The sequence below is a fragment of the Palaemon carinicauda genome, chromosome 19 (genome assembly GCF_036898095.1).
Source record: "Palaemon carinicauda isolate YSFRI2023 chromosome 19, ASM3689809v2, whole genome shotgun sequence".
Taxonomy (NCBI): Eukaryota; Metazoa; Arthropoda; class Malacostraca; order Decapoda; family Palaemonidae; genus Palaemon; species Palaemon carinicauda.
The window spans coordinates 51551470-51566910 of record NC_090743.1 but is presented as its reverse complement, the minus strand read 5'-3'; the positions used below and the strand labels follow the sequence as shown (position 1 = coordinate 51566910).

At 40.5% G+C, this 15441-nt stretch overlaps 1 protein-coding gene across 1 annotated transcript in view; it reads right to left on the bottom strand.

Annotated features, from left to right (window-relative positions):
• Positions 1–1322: 1322 nt before the first annotated feature.
• The window catches only part of Klp61F (Kinesin-like protein at 61F), a 103107-nt gene continuing 88988 nt past the window's right edge, over positions 1323–15441 (bottom strand). Inside the window, exons 17-21 of the mRNA XM_068393568.1 lie at positions 14031–14253; positions 6139–6281; positions 5552–5719; positions 5043–5150; positions 1323–2820 (exon numbers count right to left, since the gene is read on the bottom strand). Of these exons, the coding sequence (XP_068249669.1) occupies positions 2674–2820; positions 5043–5150; positions 5552–5719; positions 6139–6281; positions 14031–14253 (789 nt within the window). The 3' untranslated portion in view covers positions 1323–2673. The remainder of the gene's footprint in view (positions 2821–5042; positions 5151–5551; positions 5720–6138; positions 6282–14030; positions 14254–15441) is intronic.

Below are 15441 nucleotides of genomic sequence, written 5' to 3'. Positions count from 1 at the left end.
TCTGTTCGCCAAGACATACAATCACCTAATATCCAAATTATTGCCAATAGACAAATACTACATCAAGTTGTCATGTCTTTTTTTATTCAGAGAATTTTTGGCATCTCAGATTTTTCTCCATTTCTGAGGATTTATTTCCATTTATTGGTACAGTACAGTACTGTATCCTATTTCAGCAACACTTGGTTTTTCTTAATGTAAAAAAACATGTGTATTTTGAACACATTTGATCATGTCATACATTGCCAGAAGAGACCCATAAAAATGGCAAGATAACCTGCAGAGCCAACCTTCATCGTAAAAATCATCTATCTGCTTACATCTACATACCCAGTTCCCTCACCTGTATGATTAATAACTATAACAAAGACTTTAGAGTACAATGAGTACAGAAACATTACTGTATCAATGTTAACTATATTTGGTAAAATGAAGAGATGAGACCTAACACATGGATACAAATGAGAGCTAAACAGCAGACGAGTTTTGTACATAAATGGAATAAAGTGGGAGTTTCCACAGCTACGATAGTCTAATTTCTTTCAAGTAATAACTGATTTAACTCTTTGCAAAAAAAAATTTACCAGGCATTACAGCATAAGCAAAATAGGTCTCTAAAGTTTTGTATGGATATAAACTTCAAGTTAAATCATTACCACAGAAAACATGATTAAACATCTTCACAATAAAAACCTAATAACAGATTTTCTCATAAAAAATATCTCCATAATAAAAAATAGAATATGACATTTGATATTTCTTCCTTCATCAAACTAGACTTATAAATCATACAAGGAAAAGTTAAGCGGAAAACTTATGCTCTTCAAAAAGATTTACCAGACATTATGGCAAACAGGCTCTTTGGTTCAAGTCCCAAAACACATTTTGCAAGCTTGGCTTACTTTGGGATGGGTTTACAAATTCCCACCTATGACTAGCCATGAAAAAAGCTGTAATACTATTACAATTGAAAAATGAAAACAAAGGTCCTCAACTTACAAACACTTGGAGATACTAACACAAATCCAACTTAAATCATAAATCTCCGATAATACATCAAAAGTTCACAATGAAATACTGTAATAAAACAATATTAAATAATTCAAAACAGTAAGCAAGACAACATTTGCAATACGAGATGCAACTACAGTATTTGTTGACTTGTGCAGCTGAAAATCATAAGGATACGAGTTAGTTTGTAAGTTTGTAAGTAGAAGATGTAGATAATCACTGCTGGGAACCTATTGTGCATTGAAGTAGCTATTACAGTACAGTACATATGCAATGTAAGGATAATTCAATCTTCTCAATCAAAGGTGTCAAAACAATGAAAACTTTATTGTATATCACTACTTTATACAAAGCCATTTCTATTCTAAAATATCTTAGCTCTGGAGTACTTACAAATCAAATAAATTTATTTCTTAAAAAGTTGGTTTTTTATGATAAAAATAAATATAAATGAAAAGCATAATCATGCATCCATGAAGAAACCTTCAAGAGTCTATTTCCCAAAACAGACATCAGAACCAACTTCAACTGTACAGTGTGGATTCCTCTATAAATAAACAGCACATATCCTAATAACTTATACAAGAGATGATTACTATTATTATTAACGACTAACTGCCCTCAGTTTAAATATTGCTCAAGCAACTTACGGCTTTTTGACAAAATGTGTCTAAAGTTTCAAAGAAAGAGACAGGGCTTTGAAGATAATGGTCTAAAATATAAAGAAGAAATAAGCACAAAATGCCAGAATACCACCACTGACACTTTATATACACCTTAAAAATATACAGTGCTTCTGAAGCACATCAAATGGAATCTATGAATACAATGTTTCATTTCAGTCTAATGCAATAAAAGCATGTTAGTTTCTTAAAAGAATGCCAAAGGGATGTAAAAGAAAAAGAATACTTTGTAAATGCAATATGACACCTAGCGGGGTAAAATTTTTGAAGATTCTATAAGCAGATCTGTTCCTCTAGGGGTTATGACATTAGTAAGATCACATCTGGCACTAACTTAAGATAAAATGGAAGTTTCAATCCTTTGTGTGCGTCACCTAGCCATATAATCGACAGCTTTTTCCTCTCTCGGTTATTTATGTAAAGCTGGAATAGACATATCTTACAATTTTAAAGCATTGGTTCATCCTCCTGCATACAAACAACTTGTCTATTCATTAGCTAATAAAGGTTAAAGGAAATGGGACAAAATTAATGTCCATTCCAAACTATCCTCACCTTTCGGACCTAAAATTACATAGTGAGTCAAACACTAGTCTTAGGAACATTGATTTTCATACATGTCCACTTCAAGAACAGCTGGAGCTTTCACAACAAAAATATCAACTTGGGTAAAACTTATGTATTAATTTTCCAACAGAGCAGAAAAAATCTGAACTGTACTGTACTTGTACTTTAATCAAGAAAGATAAGCTTAATTAATGAATATGAAAAAACTAAATATTACACGGAAAACTTTACCTAAAACTTTAAACGAATGGAAAAGGGTTTAGAAAGGTCTGACAGTATTTAAAACAAAATAAAAATATCTTTGGCGATGAGAGAAATTCAAAATTGAAACTGAATATGAAAGCATTAAAATGAAATAAAGTGGACACACAAAATCAAATAAAAATAGTGAAACCTTACAGTAAAAAGTTTATCAATTCTGCATCCCCAACACTCTTCTGGGTCGGGTCTGTGTCTCCTGACCGGCTGTCTTCTCTGCTATGTTAAAGGATTGTGGTTGTCTGAGCCCTCGCTTTTTGGTGCTTCCTCTCTGAACCGAGGTATTCTCTTTATTATCCTGCAAGAGAATAGATATTAAATATTGGATCACAAATCGCATAAGGTACAGATCAAGACCACAGTTTTTTTTTTTTTTGACAAATGGGAGGGGTAAGATAACCTGTGTTTTTAAGAAGAAAAAATAAGTTTACAGCTGATACATTCTTTAGAATTGCTTCAAAATTCTTCCTGTCGTAAAATATCATAAATTTGGAATACTGGTTATCTAAAATGCTAGTTTGTTACGTACCATCTTTTTATGCCTTGATACAGTCAATGCATACACATGCCTTGAAAAAAATTTATTCAGAGGAATATTTTAATTTTAGAGTGCACAAGTAGCTAAGCTAATGGCAACCATTTAGTTTTTAATTCATATAAGTGAGTCATTTAATTTACAGAGCTTGTATTTTATGAACAGTAATGTTAGTATGGCACGTATATGATTTACACTTTTAACACAGATGAAAAATTATTCATAAACGATTTAACAAAGTAGGAATTGGAAAGGTATTCCGCTTCACACCTATTCACCATATATGAGAAGCTTGAAAGGGACACTAATATCTATTCAACAGACATTTTGATTGACTTCTGGATTTTTATAACGTACAGTATTTCATTCATATTACTGGGGTAGTGTAATGCGATTTTCGAGTACTGATGACGAAATAAGTAGGGCCGGCTGGTACACCAATATAAAAAGAAAAACACAAAATCCAGAAAAAATTCAGATTCGTATAACAATGGAGTGCGTATACTAAATATTTTGTAAAAATTCCTTACTTTCATAGTTACAGGATAATTAGTAAGATAACTCAATAAACCAAAAACATTGTTCCGTACTAGAAAATGCAGTGCAGTATTTCTTCTGTTATCGTAAATTTTGATAATTATTACATTTTAATATAAAAAAAAATTGTGAGCAATGGCACCTGCAGATTCCACGAGTCACAGGACAATGTATTAAGCGGTAATAACACCCTTTGGCTCTCATTCCTGGCACAAAGTTTCATAAACCTCATAAGGAGTACATGCTTGAGATTGACCTCTGACATTTTTTTTTACGTCTTTTATTTTCGCATTTTTGGCAAGAATTTCATGCCTAAGAGGGAAAAGACAATTTCAACATCTCGCTAACATAAGGAAGAAAAAATTTGCTCTAATAAGAGTTCAGAAGTGGATAATATTGTCAAAATTAGCCGAGTTACTGAAGGAGAGATATAAAGAATGAGCGACCGTCTCGCCTAAAGCAGCAAGATATTGAGCAAAGGGATTTTCATTTATGATTAAATTATGATACATAACTTTGTTTTGGTTTACTTATATCCAAAAAGGAACAAAATTCATAATAATCATGATTTATTAACATTGTCTTTGTAAAAATAAAAAAAATTTAGAACGCGCGCATCTCAAAACTATACATATTGACCTTGAAATTCTATCTTCTCCCTTAGTTTTAAAGATATAGCATTGAAATTTGGTATACAACAATCTTAGAAAGACATTATAAAACAATCAAATAGAGCCCCTTTTACAAATTTTTTTTAATATTTTTTTCCCTGAAATGTAGGGTTTATTTTTTAACCATAATGAATTTTTTTTTAAAGGTCTAATTCATTGTCTATATAAGATATCAATCCCAGGTCTTAATATTCAGTAACGAGGGAAGAGGAGAATTTGAAAAAAAAAAAAATAAAATAAAATACTCATTTTCAAAATAAATCGGCCCGGCGTCGCAAAATCGAAGGTCAGAGGCAAAAATCCTATGCAGTTTTGGAAATGTCCTGAGTCACCTTATCAAGTGGCATGAATGTCAGTCCTGTCCTTAAAAACCGCATTAACCAGCCGTCCGGCTCTCTAAAGTAATTTCTTAAAAGACAATTGTAAAATACTGATATAAAACTAAGAACCTTATATGGCTGAAATTTCTCTGATTGAAATTAATGACTAAATTAGACTATTAAGCTATTCTTATTCTAATAAATAACTTATTCATGAAAAAAGAGAAACCTATCATTGACACCTTTCCTAAGTCAAATGTAATGCTATGAAATCTACTCACACATCTAGGACCCTAATAATACAAAACTCAGAAAAAATTAACATACCATAACTTGCCTTTTATACTTAAACGGGCAGCAAAATGCAGAAATGGCTGAAAGAAGCAAAAATCTACTTATAACTATTAATTCTACACTCTAAAACTAACTGAAATTCAAACTTAAGAAAAAACTAACCTTAGTTTTCTGGAATTGAAGATGAAGATGATGACCTTGAAAGGGAAACCGTAGAGTTCTCCCTGCTCATTGGTGCAGGAAGATTCGGCACTGCAAAGACCTCTTTGTTATTCTGCAAAATAAAGCTCAAATTTAATGAGGCAATGATTACCCAAGAAGTACTGTCAAGAACTTGGATCATTACTAAATCCTTATGTGAATGGCAATACATTTCAATTGTATGCATTAATAACAATTGGGATACAGTACTTCAAATGGAAAAAATCAAAACACAAATATCAGATACTTCAAATGGAGTCAACATAAATATCAATGAAATAGAAAAATATTTGTGGTCCATTAAACATTCACTTGAACAGTTCCTTCATGATACTAACAGTGACAACAGTAATATTAACGTTACATGGTGTCTTTGAGGTTACAATTAAAAAGAAAAATTCCCAAAGAATGTGAAACAATTAACCAGTCCTAGTTGTTAAAACAACCATACAAACAAGGAAAACAACCCACTACCTTTATAGTGCTGGAGAGTATCCTTAGATCAGTGGAAGATCCACAATTCGAGCGAACATCATTAGTTGAACCAGATAATGACCTGACCCCAACCATATCCTCCTCTACATGAGAAGAATCGGACAAAGATAGACCTGATGTGTCAAAAGATGGGGAGCTAATTTCATCCTGTAAAATTAAAAAAAAAACATCAAACATATAACAAATTTAATACTACCAATACAGCATGGAGTACTGTACTTTAAAAACCTTTCTAATTATCAATTCATAAGACAAGAATTTACAATTTATGCCAAAAAAAAGAGAGAGAGAGAGAGAGAGAGAGGAGAGAGAGAGGAGAGAGAGAGAGAGAGAGAGAGAGAGAGAGAGAGAGAGAGAGGAGAGAGAGAGAGAGAGAGAGAGAGAGAGAGAGAGAGAGAGAGTGATGAGAGAGAGAGAGAGAGAGAGAGAGAGAGAGAGAGAGAGAGAGAGAGAGAGAGAGAGAGAGAGAGAGAGAGAGAGAGAGAGAGAGAGAGAGAGAGAGAGAGAGAGAGAGAGAGAGAGAGAGAGAGAGAGCGCTTAGTCCAGACCCCATTCCACCAATTTACCTCTGTATCACCTGAACTGGGAATTGGAATTTTTGACATGGAACTTGCTGAACTGGCTCGATACCGTTGGAGAATTCTATCATGGGGTGAAGTTGTTGGGAGAACCCTGGAGAACTTGTAATCTTGTCGTACTGGAGTTTGACCTTGAAATAAATAAAGTGAAAGAAAATTGAGAAATTTTTACAGGACATTTTTGGATAATTCAAGTTCTAAAAAAAAAAAAAAAAAAAAAAAAAAAGAATGAAATTTGAAAGTTAACAGAGGGGGGTACTGCGGGTAACCCACTAGCCCCTTCACTAACACCAGTGTTGCCTTCTCACTTTTGATTGCAGGCATAACTTCTAGGGGGATAGGTGATGACGGGACAATTTGTATAAATAGCTACTGGTTTGTATCGTTAGGAAAAATAAAAATAATTTAAAAATTTGTCATTTGTTCTGACACTAAATAAAAACCCTTCCACCATTTAAAGGGTTGACTCATCCATTAGGAATGTGGAAGTCCAAGCCAACTGGCTTGGCATCTGACCGGGGTTTTCCTGTACGTAGTTCGCACGAAACAGGGAGAACCTTGACACCTTGTTAATTTCATACAATGCACAGGTAGGGTGGCCTGAGCAATGCATGTGTTTGTGATACTAGCAATGTGTCTGGTCTAGGTAAGACTTCTCAGAAACCAAAGGAACCTTTAGAATCAATTCATAGACGTTACCCAATCCCACCTCGCAAGGGGTATGGGGGAAGTAACAAGTATTACTCCTATACTAGGTTACACAAGGGAAATGGTTTACTTGCAGATAGACGAGGCCAGCTTACAGAGGACTGTGGGTGCTATTTTCCCAGAGAGCGGAAAATGAAAGAAAGAGCCAGTCATTCTTTACACCTTCATCCCAGATCAATCCCGGGTAACCAATGCCCTCAATCATCAGCTACTTGTCCATCAAGGAGCCTGAAGTATTTGAACCACTTGTTGTGCAGCCACCCACAGGACCAATGGAGGAATGTCTTCATGTTCCTATGGGATAGGTTATGCAGGTAGCAGGCAGTGAAAGTCGTCCGACTCTTCCACACTCCCGCTTGTAGGACCTGCATCACAGGTAGATTCTTTTTGAACGCTAGGGACATAATACCCCTTACGTTGTGAGCTCTGGGTCGTAGAGCTGGAGGAGGGGTCAGGATTTCACTGCAAAATCTATGAATTTGCAAATTCAAGAGAAGAGATAGTATTCTTTGTGATCCTTCTCTTGATTTTCCTAATGCTTATGAAAAGCACAGACACTTGGGGGAGAGCTACCGCAGCCCTTTTGAGGTAATACCTCAAACTCCTCACTGGGCAAAGTAACTGCTGATGTGTGGATCATCGGTTACAAAACGAAGACTCCCAATCCAAGAGGACCCAAATCAGGGATCCGCTACTCTTGGATTTTGAATCTTAGCAATAAACTCAGGTGCTGGATAGTCTCCAGTGTGAAGTCAAAGCAAAGCTACTGCTTTGTGAAAGATGTTCATGTGTGGCTGTTGATTAGATCGTGTCGTGGAGGGAGTTTTCTTGGGGTCTCCTTCAGGAGTTCCAAAAGGTACAGGAACCACTCTGAATGTTACGTCCCACCATCCACTCGAATGGGCGACATCGTAGGACAGACCATGAAGTTCACTAACCATCTTGGCCCAAGCCAAGGCGAGCAGGAACACAGTCTTCAAAATGAGGTGGCAATCTGTTGCCTGGCGAAATGCAGTCAAGGCGAGCAGGAACACCATCTTCAAATTGAGGTGGGAATCTCTTGCCTGGCAAAATGGTTAGTTGGACGCACCCTTCAGAGACCAAAGGACGCGAGCTACGTTCCATGGAGAAGGTCTAATTTCTGACTGGGGGAAAGTAAACTCAGCTTTGTATGAGGAGACAACTCCAACGGAGAGAAAATATCAACTCCTTTCAGTCTAAAGTTGAGGCTTAAGGACGAGAGGTAGCCATTCCCAACCAAGACTAAGAGAAGCTTTTCCTTCCTTAGTTAAACAGGGAATTCTGCTATTGTTAGAATAGTGGCATTAAGCGGAAAGATACCCCTTCCACGACACCAACTACAGAAGATAGTACAATTGGCCTGGTAGACTGAAGCCGAAGATCTTCGAAGGTCTCCAGACATCCTCTTCACAACTTGTGGCGAAAAGCCTCTCTGAGAAGGTGGTGGATAGTCTCCAGCCATGAAGTCTAAGCGAAGCTACTGATCTGTGAAAGATGTTCACGTATGGCTGTTGAGTAGATTGAGTAGTAGAGGGAGTTCTCTTGGGATCTCCATCAGGAATTGCAAAAGGTCTGGGAACCTATCTGCTTGATACCATTGCAGAGCTATGAGAGTCATGGATAGGTTGTTGGATGCTCTAGTCTTGTTGAGCACCCTTCTCATTGGACAGAATGGGGTAAGGCGTAAATGTCGATGTTGTCCCATCGTTGTTGAAATGTATCTTGCCAGTGCCAGTGGATCCAGGACTGGGGAGCAGTACAGCAGGAGCCTCCAGTTCAGGGACGTCACAAACAGAACCATAGTCGGGAAACCCCACAAAGTCAGGACTTTGTTGGCTACTAGATGATTCAAAGACCCCTCGGAGCCCACTATAGTAGTCGCTCCGCTCATATTGTTCGCGAGCACATTTCGCTTGCCTGGAATGGAACGGGCTAATAAGGACACCCAGTTGTCTTCTGTCCATCTCAGCATCTCCACTGATAGATGGCATAGAGCCTGCAAAAAGGTACTGCCTTGCTTGATCATTTAAGATACTACTGTGGTGGTGTTATACATCAGCACCGCAGAGTGACCCGCCAGGAACTGCTGGAACTGTTGGAGGGTTATGACGGCTGCCCTCATCTCTAGATTTATGTACTGGTACCTTTCGGACTCAGACCAGAGCCCGAAGGACATGTGAGGCAGCATGCGGGCCACCCACTCTTCTTTCGATGCATCCGTAAAGAGCATCAAATCCGGGAGAGGTACGAGAAGATCCATCCCTTTGCGGAGGTTTCCGACTGACACCATCATGGAGACCACCGTGTTGCTTCCACCTGGATTTTAGCCACCACTGGAGATTGAATTCTGAGGCAGCTATTGGACACGAGACTGGCCAGGGATGACAGGCGACCTAAGAGACATGGAAGTTTTTGTCTCAGGAAGAGGCTTGCTACCTTCCATAGCCTTTTTACCCTGTTGTCTGATGGATAAACTTTTTGTAGGTTGGTATTAATGATCATATCGAGATATATCAGTCTTTGAAAGGGAAGCAGGGATGACTTCTTGAGATTTACCCCGATCCCCAGATCCTGGCAAAACATGAGTAGTCTGTCTAAGTGTTGAAGAAGGGTTGCGATTAGTCTCGTGAATATGCGTGCTCAAGATCCAGAGTGCACGAGGTCTTGTGGTCTTACCACTTGTATGACTGCGTCTGCCGTTTCCATCCTAAAAGTTTGCAGAACAAACTTTTTCAGAGCCAAGAGGTTGAAGACTGGTCTCAAGCTTGCAGATCCCCTTTTCATAAGAAAGAGTCGATTGAAAAACCCTGGGGAACCATCGAGGACCTCTTTGAAAGTGCCTTTCTCCAACATGATCTGGACTTCAGCCTGAAGGGCCAGCTCCTTTCCGGATCCCTTCATGTAGGAGTTTGATGGGACTGGATCCTGAGTCAGTGGAGGGAGAGATTGAATGAACGGAACTCAATACCTTGAACAAATTATGGAAACTTTGTGGTTCTGCTCGTGCTGCAGTCACCTCTGCTAGCCGTGTTACAGAAATCGCCCTACTGGTGGGCAAGTGGAAGGATTGCCCTCCCTAGAGCCCTTTTGATCCATTGCAAGAAAGGTTTTCTTCAACACTTTTTTGGAGGTAGTAGGTTTGCCAAGGCACCAGCCACCCGTTGAGATACTAAAACTTGAGTGTTATTGGGTCCTTTGACTGACCAGACAGTATTACATTGGATCCCTCTCTCTGGTTACGGCTCATTTTGTCTTTGCCTACACATACCCAAAGTACTCTGGCCTATTCCTGCCACATTCTCCATGTTCTCCTCTGTCCTCCTACACCTGACAACACACAGATTACTGAACAATTCTTCTTCGCTGAAGAGGTTAACTACTGTACTGTAATTGTTGGGTAGCTACTTTCCTCTTGGTAAGGGTAAAAGAGATTCTTTAGCTATGGTAAGCACCTCTTCTAAAAGGACACTCCAAAATCAAACCATTGCTCTCTTTTCTTGGATAATGCCATAGCCTTCCACTGTCTTGGATTAGAGTTCTCTTGCTTGAGGGTACACTCGGGCAGGCTGTTCTATTTTATCTTTCTTCCTCTTGTTTTTTTAAGTTTTATAGTTTATATATGAAAGATCTAATTTAATGTAGTTACTTTTATCTTAAAATATTTTATTTGTAATTTGTTTGTTTCCATTCTTCACTGGGCTATTTTTCTGTGTTTGAGCCCTTGGGCTTATAGCATCTTGCTTTTTCAACTAAGGTTATAGCTTACCTTGTAATAATAATAATAATTGCTATCCTACTAGACGAGGGTCTGGTGGTCTGTGGCTGTTTCTTCTGAGATGGAGGAGCTTTACCATAGGGCTGTGATGTCAAGGCCCTATGGAGGAGGAAGTCCTGATTGGACTTCCTCCAGCGTTCAGCAACCCGCTCGACTTCTTCCGGTTTGAAGAGGGAGAGCCCTCCAAAGTGGAATTCCTGAGCCTCAAGACCTCCGCCTGTGGGACTTGTCTATGGACTCACTCGATCACCGAATCCTGAAGCCTGAAGATCGTTTTTGCCCTCAGGTTGACCACCTGGTGGGTGAGGAACTCAATGGTTTGGGTAATTGACAAATGAATGGTTTCCACTGACTTCCGCATAGAATCCCTAGACCAATCTTTGGTTTTAACGAGGTTTCCCTCGGATCCTAGCCATAGGTGCAGCCATGATATAGCCTGCAGAGAGAACTGGTAGCGCCATTGATCTGGGAGAATATCTTCGCCCTGGCAGCCGTCAACCTCTTCGACCATGGCATAGCTGCACTGGTCTTGGGAGGTCATTGGGATCCTGTAGACATGGTCAAGGATTGTGTCCTTGCCTTCCTGAGGGGCCGTAGTAGGGTCAGCTAACCCATTGATGGCCCTCATGCAGGATAGAACCTACCAGAAGGCATACTCAGAAGCCTTCTGCTTTGCTTCCGAATACTTAGGACTGACGACCCTGCGGAGATAAGTCATCCTCAGTGCTGGTCATCTTCCACTTCCAAGCTCTCATCCATAGGAACCTGGGGATGGGTCGAGGTTGTCAACGTTTAAGGCTGGGGGAATGTCACTTGTTGATGTCCCTGCTGCTGCAGGGGAGGTCCCACATGCTCTCTCTCTTGTTGAAGAGCTGCCCCAGTCTTAGCATTCTTCAGCACCTTCTTGGCATCCTTAGACTCTCTCTGAGGCAGAAGGAATTCCTCCCTCCAGCAGCGATGGTCTGGAAGGTTCCTGCCACACCATAGAGGTACGTCTCTTGCAGAAGGTGTTGCCACAGATTCTTCCGGTGGTCTGGAGACTGGTTGAAGTTCAGGAGGGTCCACTTCTAAAGGAGATGGGCGTAACGTGGGTATTAATGAGATCTCCTGTGGATATGGGGGTGGAGATTATCACCCAGTGGGGGAGTCTCTCCTCAGCCTCCTCTTTTGCTTTGTCGTAAGGACCGGAGTCATTTGAAGTCCTGCTGGATGTGAGCAATAATTCCCACACCTCACTGCACGCTCCTGATGGGGGCGACAAACATCATAGGGTTTGGGGCCCTGGAAGCGGAAAGCCTTTGCTTAAGGTCGAAAGGGGGTGAGGAAGAGGAGGAGGAGACCGACTCTGTAACAGGATCCTAGGAGTTAATCCTGTTGCCTGTTTCAATGGAGGAGCTGTCCCTGCAACAGCCTGCTTCACTGCCTTCACCAAGATGGAGGTTTCCCAAACACTGAAAGGTCCAAAGTGTCCTTCGGGAGGCTAACAGATGGTGATTGCCTCCTAGGGGATAAATATCTAGGTACCTGAAAATGAGGAGAGGCAGGTCCTCATCCTCTTGATCTAACCTTAAAGGTCAAGATGGAGAAAAAGAAGTTATAGGAGCACATTTCTTTGGAGGTTCCTTAAAGCCAGAAGGAGATCAGGCCTGGGTCTAGGTGAGCGCATGTGAGCAGGACCTGGAAGGATCACAGATGGTCTGAAGCTCGTGGCAAAGTGAGGGATCAGGCATGGGTTGATGATTGCACGCTGGATGGCGATGAAACTCTGAGGAGAGAATATAATGCGCGAGGTGACGATCGCGCATGCAATAGCGAGAAGTGCGATGGCGAGAGATGATCACGAGTAGGTGCAAGACGATCACGAGCAAGTGAAAAGCACGTTGGAGGGTGATAATCACGAGATGCCAAACGGCGAGGAGGTGTGTGACTATCATGAGCTGGCGAGCAGCGGGCATGTGAGGCACGATCACGAGCAGGAGTGTTAGACTATTGCCATTCCCTGGAGAGGTAATGACGTTTCCTGACAAAGGGCGAACATCTGAAAGGATGAAAAGGACTGTGATCCTTGGATGAGGAGACCCTGTGATGGCTAGGGGTCCTATCATCAACAGCAGGTCAGCGCTGGGGTGGCAAGTGGACTCGTTTGGGCTTGTCGACGGCGATCCTTGGCAGAGAAGTCATGCTGCGGGGGACTGGAAGACAAGGTGGAGGAGCAAGCCTGGGCCTTTGTTCAACCCCCTCCACAGAAGGGAAAAGAACGCAGATTTTAGCGTCGGCAGGAGCAGGAGAGGGCGAGAGCATAACTTTGCACACAGCAACAGCGCCAACCACAAAACTCCCAGTCGTAGAAACTTCTACCTCAGGGGAAACCGAGGTTCATCTCCTCTCGGCCCCCAGCTGTAGAAGCTCCATCAACATGTCCTTGTAGAAGCTCCATCAACATGTCCTTTGAAGGTGGACCTGCAAACGCCAGGGATGGTCAAACCTGTAAAAAGTCAGAGTATGAGACAGATCTCCCCTGAGGGAAGGGGCTGATTTGTTTTCCTAAGGGAAGCCATACTGTCCCTTGATCACTGGTGTTGTCCTGGTGTTAGTCAACACTCCTACTTGACTGACCCTCGGAAGAAACTGATTGAGCAGGAGCTCCGGGAGATCGGAGAGGGGTGGGGGTCAATGAAGAGGACCAGGTTTGTTTGACTTCTAGGAAGACTCCAAAGGCGAATAATCTCTCTTGGACTTCTTGTGCCATTTCCCAAATCTCTCCCACTGGGAAGAACAACAACCCCAACATTCATCGCTGGTGTTATCCCGGTCACAACGTCAATCTCGTCAGGCCGGACACAACAAATGGGGTCAGTGTCTCAGTGGAAGACAAGTCTGCATGATGGATGGCAAGAAGACACAAGCACACCTGAAAGGAGAAAGCAGAGGAAAAATTAGTTCAAATAGCTAAGTCTGTTGGAGAGACACTACGTCTGCTCTCCACTGAGCCAAAAACAAAAGCGAGAAGGCAAGACTGGTAGGGGAGTGAGATCTACCTCTGCTACCTAGCAAATAGGTAGTTATACTGTACTTTGCTTGAAAGTTTACGACTAATCTTCCACCTTCGCCGAAAGATAATCCCTATAAATAGTGGAAAGGTTTGTATTTAGAGTTGGAACAAACATTTTAGGAATGAACATTTTCTGATCATATATACTCCTTTAAAATAAGATTTCTATGCAAATATCTAATAAGAAAGGAGAGCATATTTTACAATATTTAAGAAAGTGATCAGTCAAACAATTCTTCTTCCAAGTACTTCACAGTATATGCAAACTGACCTAGCTATAGATTATTAATCCCTGCTAAAAAACTCAATGAAACCATAACTTACCTGTAGGTATATCTTGGACCATCCGCTCAGAGAATAATTCCAAAACCTGGATTTTCTGTGACGAGAGCTCTTCTATTTGAGTATTGCCTTGCTTCTCAAGGTCAGTCTTGAGAAGTTGACAGTTCGCCATCATGGATGACAAATCATCTTCCAGCTTTGAGGAATTAGATTCAAGAACCTTCAGAGATTTTACACGATTCTCCTCCAAACTACTGATGGCTTTCTGCAATGGAAGAAAGGTAGCTAGTGTCAATCATCTTTACTGTTCAGCACTTGTAGGAAGATTTCCCCAGCTCAGTCAACGTTAGTTTAATAAGAGCAAGAAGACGAATTCCTTATAAAAATGAAGAGAAAGGATCTATTCTTGAAGGGGGAGAATTTTAACAAGAAAAAAAGATTCCTATTCATCTATGTATAAAAAAATAAAATACGGTCAAATACAAAAAGTCCATTTGATATAAAGTACATAGCAAACAAATTACTGTATCAATAAAAATCCTCAAAAATTTTCTGAGATTAGCTTCCCTAAAATTGTAATGCAAATTGAGAGAGTAATAAATATTTCATTAGTTCTTATATACTATCATCATCATATGAAATTAGTTGTTATTTCAATATGTTACCTTTTCATTTTGCATTTGAAAAATTCATTTCTTAAATACTGTACCTAAATTTCCTTTAATATTTATTCATTCAGTTTTCCTTAAGTTTAATGAACCACATTCATATACATACACATCATACATATACCAAGGCACTTCCCCCAATTTTGGGAGGTGGCCGACATCAACAAATGAAACAAAACAAAAAGGGGACCTCTACTCTCTACGTTCCTCCCAGCCTGACAAGGGACTCAACCGAGTTCAGCTGGTACTGCTAGGGTGCCACAGCCCACCCTCCCCCGTTATCTACCACAGATGAAGCTTCATAATGCTGAATCCCCTACTGCTGCTACCTCCGCGGTCATCTAAGGCACTGGAGGAAGCAGCAGGGCCTACCGGAACTGCGTCACAATTGCTCGCCATTCATTCCTAATTCTAGCACACTCTCTTGCCTCTCTCACATCTATCCTCCTATCACCCAGAGCTTCCTTCACTCCATTCATCCACTCAAACCTTGGCCTTCCTCTTGTACTTCTCCCATCAACTCTTGCATTCATCACCTTTAGCAGACAGCCATTTTCCATTCTCTCAACATGGCCAAACCACCTCAATACATTCATATCCACTCTAGCTGCTAACTCATTTCTTACACCCGTTCTCACCCTCACCACTTCGTTCCTAACCCTATCTACTCGAGATACACCAGCCATACTCCTTACACTTCATCTCAAACACATTCAATTTCTGTCTCTCTGTCACTTTCATTCCCCACAACTCCGATCCATACATCCCAGTTGGTACAATTACTT